The sequence below is a fragment of the Pteropus alecto genome, unplaced genomic scaffold (assembly GCF_000325575.1).
Source record: "Pteropus alecto unplaced genomic scaffold, ASM32557v1 scaffold194, whole genome shotgun sequence".
NCBI lineage: Eukaryota > Metazoa > Chordata > Mammalia > Chiroptera > Pteropodidae > Pteropus > Pteropus alecto.
This window is the reverse complement of record NW_006436281.1, coordinates 2,291,613-2,303,983: the sequence shown is the minus strand read 5'-3', so window position 1 is coordinate 2,303,983 and position 12,371 is coordinate 2,291,613. Positions and strand designations below refer to the sequence as shown.

The following is a 12,371-nucleotide window of genomic DNA, read 5'->3' as shown; positions in this document are numbered from 1 at the left end:
GGAGGGATGAGCGGCGGGGAGGAGAGAAAGGCAAGAAGCACAGAGGGAGACAGTCAGAGCCCCAGGTGCTGGCATCGCGCGCCTGGGCTTCCGAGGGCGGGTCTGAGGCCCCACAGCCCCCCACTCCCACCCCAGTCTGGGCTGAGGTTCAGAGCCTCCTCGCTGCTCCTCTGTGCCCCGCTGAGCCCCTGGAGTTGGCAGCAGGAGGCGCTGTGGTCAGCTCTGAAGCAGGACTTCCAGGGAGCCGGGCATTGGGGTACTCGGGTCTGGGGTGCAGGTAGGCAAGGGTTGGGGTTCTCACGGTCCAAGTGGCTTTGGCGGATCCTGGCTGCATCTTGTCCGTGGACAAACTGGTAGCAGCTGCGGCCCACCAGCTCTGAGGGCCCCAAGTCCATGTGCTCGCTGACTCTGCGGGGGTGAGGGTGGGGGCGAGACCCCGGGGTGGGGGGAGAGGCAGGGTTGGCTCTGGAACCACTCAGGGTTCCCGCCGTCCCTGGGGAGTGCTGAGCCTCAGTGTTCTCCCTCTGCAAAATGGGCGAAATGACAGCGCCCCTCCTAGAGCGTCCCGGGCGTTCAAGCAGATGGCAGGCCTGGGCGTGGGGCGGCCCGGGCACGCCAGGGGCGCGCGAACGGAGGGACTATTTCACCATCTCATTTCCCCCCACCGCGTGGTGCAAGAGAACGCGGATGAGGGACGGAAGAGGCCGGGAGAGGGGACCGGGGAGGGGCGGAGTGCGGCCAGGGGCGCCCCAAGGGAGGGCTTGAGCCTGCGTCAGCGCAGTCCCGCCTCCGCCCCCCAGGCCCCTCGCCTCCACTTTTTTTCCCTCCTTCCGCGAACCCCTGCCCTCCGCGGCTCTGCAGCCCCCGCGACACCCCGAGGCCTGCGGAGCCCCCTCCCACCCCCAGCTCTCCTGGGCACCGCCCCCCGGCCCGCCTCAGCCCCACCCCTGGTACCTGCTCTCACAAGCAAGGATGGTGAGACCGAGGCTGAGACGGAAGACGATCATGTGTCCGTGCAGTGGCAGCTCAGCCAGGGGGGCCGGCGGCAACGTGTGGCCGAGGGCTACAAGGCCCAGGGCGCGGGCCCGAAGGCGACCGGTCACGTGGATGACCTGCAGGCGGTGGGCGTGGTTGGAGGCAGGGCGGGGGCAGGTGGGGCAGCAGGACCTTAACCCCGCCACCCGGCCTGGCTCCGTAGTCAAAGGGACACAGCTGGCAGGAAGGCAGGTGCGCTCCCCAGGCTGGCGAGGGGACGCAAGAGTGATGAGGCTGGGCCCGAGCGCTCACACCCACCTTGTACCCAGAAGCCTTGACGTGCAGCCCCCGCTTGGTGAGGGTGGACTTCATGCGGACGAAGAAGGAGCGCTCCTGGACCCGGGCGGAAGCGGGCACCTCGGTGGGGCCGGCCTCTGGGGCGGAGGGCGAAGGAAGGGTATGGGGGTCCTGAAGGGGAAACACACAGGCCACCCCCCACCCCCTCTGTGGCCAGACACGAGGTCATGGCCACAGCCACGCGGAGCCCTGCATAACGGTTCTACAAGCTCACTGACATCCTACACTAACCACCCCTCCCAGGGGAAGCTGGCCAGGGCTTTCCACAGCTCAGCTCTGACACTGTCCCTCCCTGTCTTGAAGCTGCCATGGCTCCCTAGGACCCTTGAGAGGAAACCCAGGTCCTCACCAAGGCCTAAAACTTTGGCAAGAGCTGCCTCCTGCTGACACCATCTCTAGCTACAACCTCCAGGTCTCAGGTCAGACATCTCCTCCAGGAAGCCCTCCTTGACCTGCAGGCTGAGTCAGACACCCCACTGGGGTCTCCTACCCCAGCCCTGCCCATTCCGGGTTGTCACTCTCTGGGGACGGGTCAGTATCCCTCACTGGACTGTGAGCTCTCGGAAGGTGGAGTTGGGGCTATTGTCACTACTGTGTCCTCAGCCATGCCCAGTACAGGGCTGGACACAGGGCAGGGCCTCAGGGTGACAGATAAGACTCATAAATATAGATCGTTCTGTAAGCCCTGTGATAGTCATAAATATGCTCACACCCAGATGACCCTGTCCCTCAAACTTAGGTGCAACCATAAACACAGTCCCCAACAGTCCTGTACGTGTCACCATCTTTCCAAACTTGCAAGCACTGCTGACAACTCGGATGTTTTTGGTGTAAAGCAAACCTCGCGTAGGAAAATCTCATTTACAGGAAAGTTAACTTCACAGTCAGTCAACATCTTAGAGCTGAAAGGAACTAAAGGGTAACATCCAACACCCTCCCTCCCCAACGTGGAGTGGAATTTTCCATTGGAGAGAGGGTTAGAGGAATGTGGGCTGGAGTCCAGCTCAACCACTTACAGCTGTGTGACCTAGAACAATTAACTCAATCTCTCTGTGCTGTGCCTCAGCTTCCTCTGTAGAGCAGAGGGAGTAATAGTTCTTGCCTTGTGGGACTGTGGTTAGGAGTCAATCAATTTATGCACGTAGAGGCATGGCACATGTAAATACCTATTAAACGTGCATTGTTATCATCTACCAAAGCCTGGTTCTATCTGTCACCCACGGGCACCCACCTCCACTCAGCAGCCGGAGGGGTCTTTCTAAAGTTCAAATCTGGGGATCCAGGTATTCTTAGGGAGCCAAGTCTTGTTGCCTCAGTTTAGACTGATTCGCTTTACAAAAACTAGCTTTGCACAACCCTAACGAGAGTGGTTTTTGTATAAATGAATCAGCTGTTTACAGTGTATCGTGTGTCCCCTGATCAGGCATCCTTTGGGGGCCCTTGGAATTACCGATCTCAGGCGTATCCGCAAGCGAGGAGGAAGATGAGGAGGAGGAGGAAGAAGAGGGAACGGAGGGCGGGGTGGGGGGCCCGGGAATCCGGGCCCGCAGCCCCAGTTGCTCCAGCACCTCGGAGTGGTCCCCAGGATGGATGTAGTCGAAGACGCTGCTGCCCGTCAGCTCCACCTGCCGGCGAAGGAGGGGAATGCAGGGCCGGGTCAGGTGCGGGCAGTCGTTCCCCGCATCACGTTCAGGTTCGCTGGTCCACGTGCAGGAGCACCTCATGCGGGTCTTGTGTTTTCATTTTTAAAGGAGGATGCAATCCCAGGCTCTTCCCGTGCTCTCCGACTTTAAAGCCGGTGATTATTAACGACTTTCTGTCCCTGCCTACTCTATTAAGACGCTGCCTAGGGGGTTGGGGTGGAGGGCGTGTCAAAGCCTCCAACTTACAGCAAACAGCTGCGCCCCGATGCGAACCACAGGATGTCCCAGCAGGCATGGAACTCAAGGTACAAACAGTGGAATGGCTTTCAAACTCTTTAAAGAGTTAGGTCCTTTTAATCAGACTTTGACCTTCAGTTCACGCCCCACCAAACCTCTCAGAGCAGTCCCCTTCTCCCCATATCTCCCCCAAACCCCCATCTTCTCCCTGCTGTGTTCCTGCCCCGGCGTCCTCACTGGGCTTCTGGCCTTCGGGGCCCCCTCAAATAGCCTTCCCTTAGTTACTCATCTGACCACGGGCCTCCACCCAAGGCTCCCACTACCCCTGGGCTTGGGGTCACACGCTTCCCTCCATCCCTGGTCCCTCCGAACTCCCCGCACGAGCGCCGAGCCTTTCCTCAGTCCTTCCTCCTGCCCTTCCTCCTCCTGTCCACATTCCCCTCCTCCAGCAACCTCCGGCAACTCACTGAAAAGCCGCTCACAGAGGCCAAATACCAACACACTGAATTTTCTAAATTTACCATTTGCCAAAATCTTTCTAAAAATGATCACAGTTGATAGCAATTTGTATTGGAGGGATTGGCAAGGCCTAAGCTGCCACGAGGAGCCACGAGTCCAGGGGAGCGGGCTTTTGGCTTCCCCCCGCCCTCCTTTTCCGGCTGCAGGAGCTGGGGTGGAGACGGCAGGCTGAGAGAAAGACAAAACAAGCCAGCTGACTAAAACGCCTTTCCGGCTGCAGGAGCTGGGGTGGAGACGGCAGGTTGAGAGAAAGACAGAACAAGCCAGCTGACTAAAACGCCACAGAGGACCTCCCAAAGCTGGCAAAACCCAGGCTCTTCCAATACAAATTGCTGTAGCCCTTCAGAATGAAGAAGAAACAGGCTTTGGTAAATACGGTGCGTCTGGCCACCACTCTTTGGCAAACTGATCCTTCTACTAGTTTGGTTTCAAATGGAACCGTGAATTTGATAACCCTCTGCCTATGAGGAACCACGTGGGGTGCCGTGTGGGGTTCCGAGGGATGCACTTTGGGAACCACAGATTCAGTCCATGTTCTCATGCTGGGATGGTGAGGCCAGGACGGAGGAAGGGCATGGGTGGGCTGCCACGAGAGACGGCAGCTGAGCCAGTGCAGGTGGCCTGCTGCGGCCCCTTACCTGTGAGAGACCCAGATAAATGGAGACCGTCTCTGAGATGTAGAGGAACTTGCCCTCCTGGTTCAAGGCAAACACGAAGCCATCCAGGGACTAGAGGGGGAGAGACAAAGGAGGCGGGAGAGGAGGGCCTGGCACCTGTTAGAGGCTCTGAAATCTGATCTCTGCCTAGGATGGTTTATTCTGGGGTGGGGGTGGGGGACGGGGGTTTGGTGGTGCTAGGAAGGGGCTGGCAGAAAGGGGAGCCCCAGCATTCTGCTTTCCAGACCTGATGCTCCCTATGGGAAGGATGAAGGAGAAAAGGGTGCTGTCTCCAGGCATGGCCACCAGGTGGCAGCAAGGAGCAGCAGGCAGGGGAGGGGCCTCACCTGCAAGATGTGTCCACCGAGGTGCTGCTCGAAGACTTCGGAGACCAGCGCCACCGGGCCCCTGCGGCCTGGGGCTGGGGGCAGAGAGAGGGGTGAGGCTGGGGCCTGTGATCCTGATGACCTTGGCCTCAGAAGGCCGGCCCCCAGGGAACCAGGCTGCAAATCTCTCTTCCCCGGAGTCCTGTAGCCATCTTGGGGTATTGTGGGACCCTGAGCTCTGTGGGGGAGAGACCCTGGATGTGGGGAGGAGGGAGAGGACCGAGGTGGGCCAGACAGACCTAGAGATTTAGACACATAGAGAGACACGAGGCGATGCAGAAAGGGATCCGTTTACTCGTCTATCCATCCATCCATCCAGCCAGTACTCTCCCTGAGCTCTGACTGCACAGCAGGCTCTTTGCTGGTTAGTGTTAAGGACATGGAGGTGGCCTGGACAGCCCGATCCTGCCCCTAAGGGGCACCCAGGCCAGGGACACATAGACAAGTAAAAAACTCACCAATATAGAATTATCATTGGTGGCCAGTGCTATGAAGAATCGAATAGGTGGTGTGAAATGAAGCGGAATGTGAAGCAGAATGGGGTGAGGCCTGTTAGAAAAGGTTGTGTCTGAGCTCAGACCCGAAGGATGAGAAGGAGGCGCAGTGGAGACTGAAAATAAGAGAGAGAAAGACAGAGAGAGACAAAGAGGGACAGGGAGACACACAGAGAGATCCAGAGAGACAGACGCACACACCCAGGGACACAGAGAGATAGAGATGGAGAGAGACAGACAGAGTGAGACAGGGAGACACAGAGAAACAGAGACAGAGACAAAGACACAGAGAGACAAACAGATAGACAGAGAGATATAAAGGAATAAAGAAAGAGATAAGGACATTACAACTCAACAACAAAAAGGACAAACGACTCAATTCAAAGATGGGCAAAGGACATAAATAGAAATTTTGCAAACAAGATATACAAGTGACTGATAAGCAAGCACCTGAAAAAGGTGCCTGAAATCATTAGTCATTAGCAAAATCAAATCAAAATCAGAATGAGAGACCACTTCATACCCACTAGGACGGCTAGAAAAAATAAAACAAAATAAGCGTTGGTGTGAGGACGCGGAGAAATCGGGGCCCCAGGGCATTGCGAGGGGGACCGTAAATGGAGCAGCCACTCTGGAAAACAGTGTGGCGGTTTGTCGACAGGGTAAACACAGAATTACCATCTGACCCAGCCTTTCCACCCGCAGGCATACACCCAGAAGAATCGAAAACGTGCTCTAACAAAAACTGTACACGAATGTTTACGACAAGCGTTATTCCTAGCTGCCAAAAGTGGAAGCGACCCACATGCCCATAAGCTGACGAATGGATAAATAAAATGTGCTATATTCAGACAATGGAATATTATTCAGCAATAAAAACGGATGAAGCACTGACACACGCTACCACATGGATGAACTCTGAACACACCATGCTGTGTGAAGGAAGCCGGACATAAGGGGCCGCGTGCTGCAGGATTCTGCTGATACGCAATGTCCAGTATAGACAAATCTACAGACACGGGATGCAGATCGGCGGCTGCCAGGGCCTGGAGTAGGGGCAGGGAGGACAGAGAGTGACTGCTAATGGGTACAGGATTTTTGGGTGGCGATGGAAAATTTCTGGAACTAGATGGTCGCCCAACACTGTGAATGTTCAAAGTGCCACTGAACTGTATACTTTAAAATGGTGAATTTCGTGTTACACAAATTTTACCTCAATAAAAACATTTTTTATAGAAGAGATAGAGACAGAGACCTAGACATAGAAATTGAGACAGATAGACAGAGACACAAAGAGATGGAGAGATAGAGGAAAAGAGATGCAGACAGATACAGAGAAAGTGGCAGAAAGATCAAGGTGACAAATGAGACAGAGGCAGAGGGACAAGGCCCCCTGGCCCAGCCCCCCATCAGGGGCTGAGGGCTCTAGACTCCCATGCTGGGTGTGAACAGAGGTCATGGACCCTGTTCCCACTCAGTATCCCGTCCCTGAACCTGCAGAGGACGACCCCCCACAAGGGGCCCCGTGCCTAGGCTGCGGAGCCGGACGAAGGATTCAGTGATTTTGAGGGTCCCCAAGCACCTGGCTCCTGCAGGGCTAAGGGGCCAGGTCTGGTGTCCGTCCAGCGGTAGGGCTGTCCCTCCGTGGCTGCGTGCTCTGGGACCCCAGTTTCCTCCTCTGTGGGTTGGCTCGCTCAGAGCACGACCCTCACAGGCTGGTTGAGCATTCTGTTAGTTTAAGCTCCGAAACACGGAACCAGAATGAGCATTAATAGCGTGATCGCTATTATTTCCAGACCATCGAAACACCAGGCAGCGAAACTCCGCCCCTCCGCCAATCAGGGCGCAGCCCCCGGCCCCGCCCCCCGCTTCCTAGCGTCTAGGCCACGCCTCCTTCTCCCAGGAGCTCCCCCAATATCCTCCCGCGGTTACATCCTCTTCCACCCCCGCCTGAAGCTCCAGGAACAATAACGGGGGGTGATTAATGGGGACCCCTCCCTCTAGATGCAGCACGAACAAGCCGGGTGACAGGCGGGAACAATGCCGCCTGCTAATTGTCGCAATTTTCCCCTGTCATTTTTGTTAATTCCTTCATTTTCTCTCTCCCAGGATCAGCCCAGGTCAGACTGAACGGGCTGCAATTAACAGCGTTAATGGGCAGGAAGGGGATGTGGGGTGGAGGGGGAGGGCTCAGCCACTGGCTGGTACCCCAAACACTGGGCCTGTCCCCTGGGACGGGAAGCCCCGGGGTCTGTCCCCATCACTGACTGATGCGTCTTATTACTCCCAGGCTCTCTCCCCACAAACCCACCCACTCCCCAACTCCTCCCCTGTGTTGCTTCCTCTGCTCCCCAAATGGCTAAACTCCTCTGTCCCCAAACTCAGCAGGTGGCTCTTCTTTCCTCCCCCATCTGCCCCCTCCTCACGTCCAAACCCCAACTGTCACTCACGCACTCAGCAAACATTCGCTGAGTTTCTTATTGGATCCCGACTCGGCTGGAGAAGAAAAACTGTCTCCCACAGTCGTCATCCCTCGCACAGAGGGGGGACTGAGGGCCTCTCCCAGGCGGTAGGGGTTTCCCCTTCACCTCCCATCCGCTGCCCTCAGGGATTTGCTGCGGGGTGCTGGAGAGCAGGGCCGATCGGAGCGGGAAGCACCCCGCCACGACGCGTGCGCGGGCCGGAGGGCTGGGGGCGGGGCATTTCGGCCTCCGCCTTCCTCAGCCTCATCTGGGGGCTGCGCCCAGTGACCCAGCAGAATGGGTCCATGCACATGGAAGGCGCCTCATTCCCAAGTCACGCCGCTCTTCTCGCCCACGTTCCCGTGGACGACTGGGGGCGCCGCTACCCTTCTGGGTGGGTCCTTGCCGTGCACCTCGGCCTCCCTCTTTCTCTCACACCTGCGTCCACGTTCTGCAAATCCCACGGGCTCGACCCGCACTGCGACGCCTGAACCCGAGCACCTGCCACCCCGCAGCCCCCACCCTGGACCACTGCACCGTCTCCCACCTACGCTCACCACCGCCGCGGCGAGCAAAGTCCTCGCCATGGCCCACGAGGCCCTGCAGGCCCTGGCCCCTGCTGACTTCCACCCCCCAACCTCCCAACCTCCCACCCCCGCCTCCGCCTCAGTCGCTCCTCTCCAGACGCCCTCAAACCAGCAAGCCGGTCCCAGCCTGCCTCGGGGCCTTCGCACATGCTGTTCCCGCTGCCTAGACCACCCTTCTAGATGTTCATAGCTTGTTCCCTCACCGCCATCCAGTCCCGGCTCAAAGGTCACTTCCTCAGAGAGGCTGTGCCTGACCTGTGAATTAAGATGTCACCCTTCCTCTCTCCTGTCTCCATTTCATAGTCACCTGACCGTGGCAGTGAGTCCTGACTGTGCCTCGGGCACTATTCCAGGCTCAGGGAACAGGGAGAGACACGGTAAACCAGAGAAATAAGAAATCTGTGGTGTCATTTGATGGTAAGAAGAAATAAGGCGGGAAAGGAAGATAAGGAATGCTGGGGCTAGGGAGGAGGCGGGGCTGTCATTTGTAACGGACTGGTCAGGGAAGGCCTTCCTGAGGAGCTGACATTCAGAAGGGAGGCAGCTCCTGGTAGAGGGTACAGCAAGTGCAAAGGCCCTGGGGTGAGAGCATATTCTCTGAAGAACAGCAAGGTGGCCAGTGTGTGTGTGTGTGTGTGTGTGTGTGTGTGTGTGTGTGTGTGTGTGTGTGTGTGTTTGAAGACATGACAGGGGAAGAAGATGAGATCAGGAGATGAGATGATGGGCAGAGACTTTGTCCTCGTCCTTGCTGTGTCCCCAACGCCTAGAACAGTGCCTGGCACAGCGGAGGTGTTCAGTGGGTGTTTGTTGAATGAATGACCAATGCTGATATGAGATTGGGGCTGTCTTGTCCCCAGACTCAGAGGCCCAGGGCTAGTCTTTAACCCCTGTTGTCCCATTTTACAGATGGCAGAGAGAGGTCCAGAGGGAGGCTGAGGCCTGCAAGGAGGGACCCATTCTTGCAGACCTACAAACATGCCAAGGATGGTGGCTGAGAAGGTGGACTGTGGAGCCAGGCTACTCGAATTTGACTCAGCTGGGCCTCTCCCTGAGCTGCGTGACTCTGAGCCAACAGCTTTTCTTCTCTGCCTCTCAGTTTTCTGCTTCTATAAAATGGGAATCACAGTACGGCCTCCCTCCTAAGATTTCTGAGAGAATTAAGCGAGTTGATTTGCATACAGTGCTCAACACAAAAAACCCTCAAAACTCTATTGAAACAATCTCCTAATTAAAGGGAACATATCAAGGAGGAAAGGAAGACAGGAAGGAAGAGAGCGGGAGAGAGGAGAGGAAAGAACAGTGTCTGAAATGCACTGCATATTATTATTATTATTATTATTATTATTATTACTATTGAGAGAGTGAGAGGCACAATGCTTTGTTTCTGACTTCTGCTAAAACCCTGTCCTCAGTTTCCCCATCTGAACTACAGAAGCAGACTCTTGGCCCCCTGTTAGAGACCCTGTAGAGCAGAAGATCCCCCCAATTTTCTAATTTTGGGGTTATAGGAGGAAGCCCACACAGTTCTTGCCCCCCACCAGTGCTAGGTTACAGGCCCGAGGCCAGGGGTCTGCTACCTCAGTGCTGTGACCTCAGTGAGCTCCCGCCCCCTCAACTTGCCCATCCGGGGAATGGGGGGCAATCTGGACCCCAGAGAGGCTCTCTTAGCACCAACCCCCTTCTATCCCCTGGGCTCCGGGACAATAGACAAGATGTTTATCCCTGGCAGGAGCACATGTTGTTCGCGGTAATGACAGTAATCAGAAGCTCTAATGCCGCATTCTCTCGGCGCCAGTCAATTCGCCTAATTACCGCCTGGGAAGCTGGATTATTTAAATTTAAATGGTGATTTATTGCGAGCTTAATCAATGCTATTTTCTCTCACCCCCCCCCCACCCAGGGACCAGGGCAGGAGGGGAATTGGAGCCCCCCAACCCCATGCTAAGGACACCCCCTCTTCTGGGGCGGGGGAGTGCCTGGGGTCCTATGTCTTTGTCACCTGCGACCTCAGATTCACACGATTCACTGTCTTCTAGTAATATGAATAAAGCAGTAATGCATAAGATAGAATAATAACATAACACTTCCATGTATCTATCAATAATAAAGTCTGAATAATAATAAAAGTAGGTATCTATATATATCTGTTTTTACATATTCTATATTTACATATTACACATTCTATTTCTTTGATTATTTTCTTATTGTGCCTTGGCCACTAGGATGTCAGCCCGTCCAGCGCAGGGATTTTTAGTGTTTCCTGCTGGATCTCAAGGGCTCAGGACAGTAGCAGGCACACAGTAGACGCTCAATAAACCACAGGTCCCCCCAACAACCCTGCAGAGTCGTCACTGACACCAGTCACCACACATTGCTTATTCCGCCAGGGATGTTCGGGATCTTTACACATGTATTAGCTGGTTGATCCTCTCCTCAGCCCTCAGGGACGGGTCCCGCCACGATTCCCATTTCACAGAGAGGTGCGGTGACCTGCCTGGGGTCGCAGTGCTGGGGAGTGGCTGGGTGGGGACAGGGGCCCAGGTTGGTCTTTCTGAAGCTCACCGTCTTACCTGCCATATGAAACTCTCCCTCCCACTGTCCCAAACTGGGCATCCTGACTGCAGAGTCCTCTGGGTGCAGGGGTCTGCTGTTCATTAGCGGATGGGAGGCCCAGGCTGGGTCCCTTCCGTCCCACCCACGGAGCTGCGGGGCTCCCTCGTGTTACCTCTGCTCCAATTAAAACAATAGCATTTACTACTATGATTCCTGGTGTTGCCAGGCCCTTGATGAGGCCACAACTAGTGAAATCTTTCCTACTTCCTGTGCCCATTTTCCAGATGAATAAACTGGGGCTCGGAGAAGAGAAGCAACACACAAAATTTCTGACCCCAAACGCCGTCCTCCCTCTGGGTCGAGGAGCTGGGGGAAGGCCAGAGGGGATCTGGGGTCACGGCTCCTCTGCCCCCTGGGAAGGGCGTCGGGACCCCCGCTCCTCCCCCCCCCCCGCGCATGCGCACTCACCGAGGCTGGCCGGGGGCCCGGAGGCCCGCAGCCCCCAGGGAGGCGCCCCCAGCGCGGCGAAGCGGCGCAGGCGGAGGTAGGTGACGCTGAGCCGCACGATGGACGCCTTGTCTAGCTGGCTCGAGATGGCTCCGGGCAGCGGGAGCAGCTTGGCCAGCTCAAAGAACTCCAGGTTTTCCTTTCCGCGCCGCGAGCGCGCCGCGTTCCGGGACTTCTCCTTGCGCTGCGCCTGCAGACTGGGCGGGCGGCGCGGAGGTGGCGTCAGCGGGGCCCAGGAGCTCAGGGGTGAGGGGCCTGGTGGGGGGAGCCCCGCCACATGGGGTCTGAGGACTGGATGGGAGTTTGGAAGTGGATCCAACACTCTGGAGGTGGGGGCAGAATCCGAGTGTGGATTCTACACCCGGCCGTTGGGGGGAACTAGGAGGAAGAGGGGAGAGATGAGGAGTGTTGGGCACGGATCATGAGGAAGGGGCTGGGAACAGCAAACTGTGGGGGTGGGTTACAGAGCCCCGGATGAGCAACGCAGGGTAAGAGATTCTAGCCCCAGGAGGCGGGGCAGAAGTGAGTGTGAATTCCCCCGGAACGCCTCCTTGGGGGCGGGGCCAGGCCCGAGGGGCGGGGCTTTTCTCACCAGGGTCCGGGCGGGGCCTTGACCATGAGCCCCGGCAGAAAGTCCCACGGGACGCTGCCGCCACGACCTGCCCCGCATTTGACCTCGCCTCCGCTGCCACTGCCGGGGTAGGGGGCTGCCATCTTCGCGGGGACCCTTTCAGGCGGGCTCAGACTCAGAGCAGCCTGCAGGACTCGAGACGTGCGTCCCCTGCGGGGGGGAAGGAGCCCCAGGCAGTGCTTAGTGCCGGAGGGCCCCCCCACCGGGAGACCTGGTGGGGAAACGGAGGTTCCTGCGGGGCTCAGGATCCCAGCAAGGAGCTAGGGCTGGATGGTGCCTCAGTTTCCCCTACCTGGAGGCCTCGGTAAGGAGTCCGCAGCTCTCAGGCTGCAAGGTCCGGGGCGAAGCTCAGGGTGAGGACGTG

The 12,371-nt window shown here is 57.0% G+C and overlaps 1 protein-coding gene across 3 annotated transcripts in view; it reads right to left on the bottom strand.

Annotated features, from left to right (window-relative positions):
• The window catches only part of NPAS1 (neuronal PAS domain protein 1), a 14,281-nt gene extending 2,051 nt beyond the window's left edge, over positions 1-12,230 (bottom strand). Inside the window, exons 1-8 of one of the 3 annotated variants that reach the window (XM_025046790.1) lie at positions 11,969-12,230; positions 11,338-11,573; positions 4,735-4,808; positions 4,370-4,459; positions 2,783-2,957; positions 1,294-1,409; positions 955-1,112; positions 302-408 (exon numbers count right to left, since the gene is read on the bottom strand). In XM_025046790.1, the coding sequence (XP_024902558.1) occupies positions 302-408; positions 955-1,112; positions 1,294-1,409; positions 2,783-2,957; positions 4,370-4,459; positions 4,735-4,808; positions 11,338-11,573; positions 11,969-12,090 (1,078 nt within the window). In that variant the 5' untranslated portion in view covers positions 12,091-12,230. Of the gene's footprint in view, positions 1-301; positions 409-954; positions 1,113-1,293; positions 1,410-2,782; positions 2,958-4,369; positions 4,460-4,734; positions 4,809-7,721; positions 7,915-11,337; positions 11,574-11,968 lie in introns of those variants that run through there. The other 2 variants (XM_015589258.2, XM_015589259.2) reach the window with 2 other exon arrangements.
• Between the last annotated feature and the right edge of the window lie 141 nt (positions 12,231-12,371).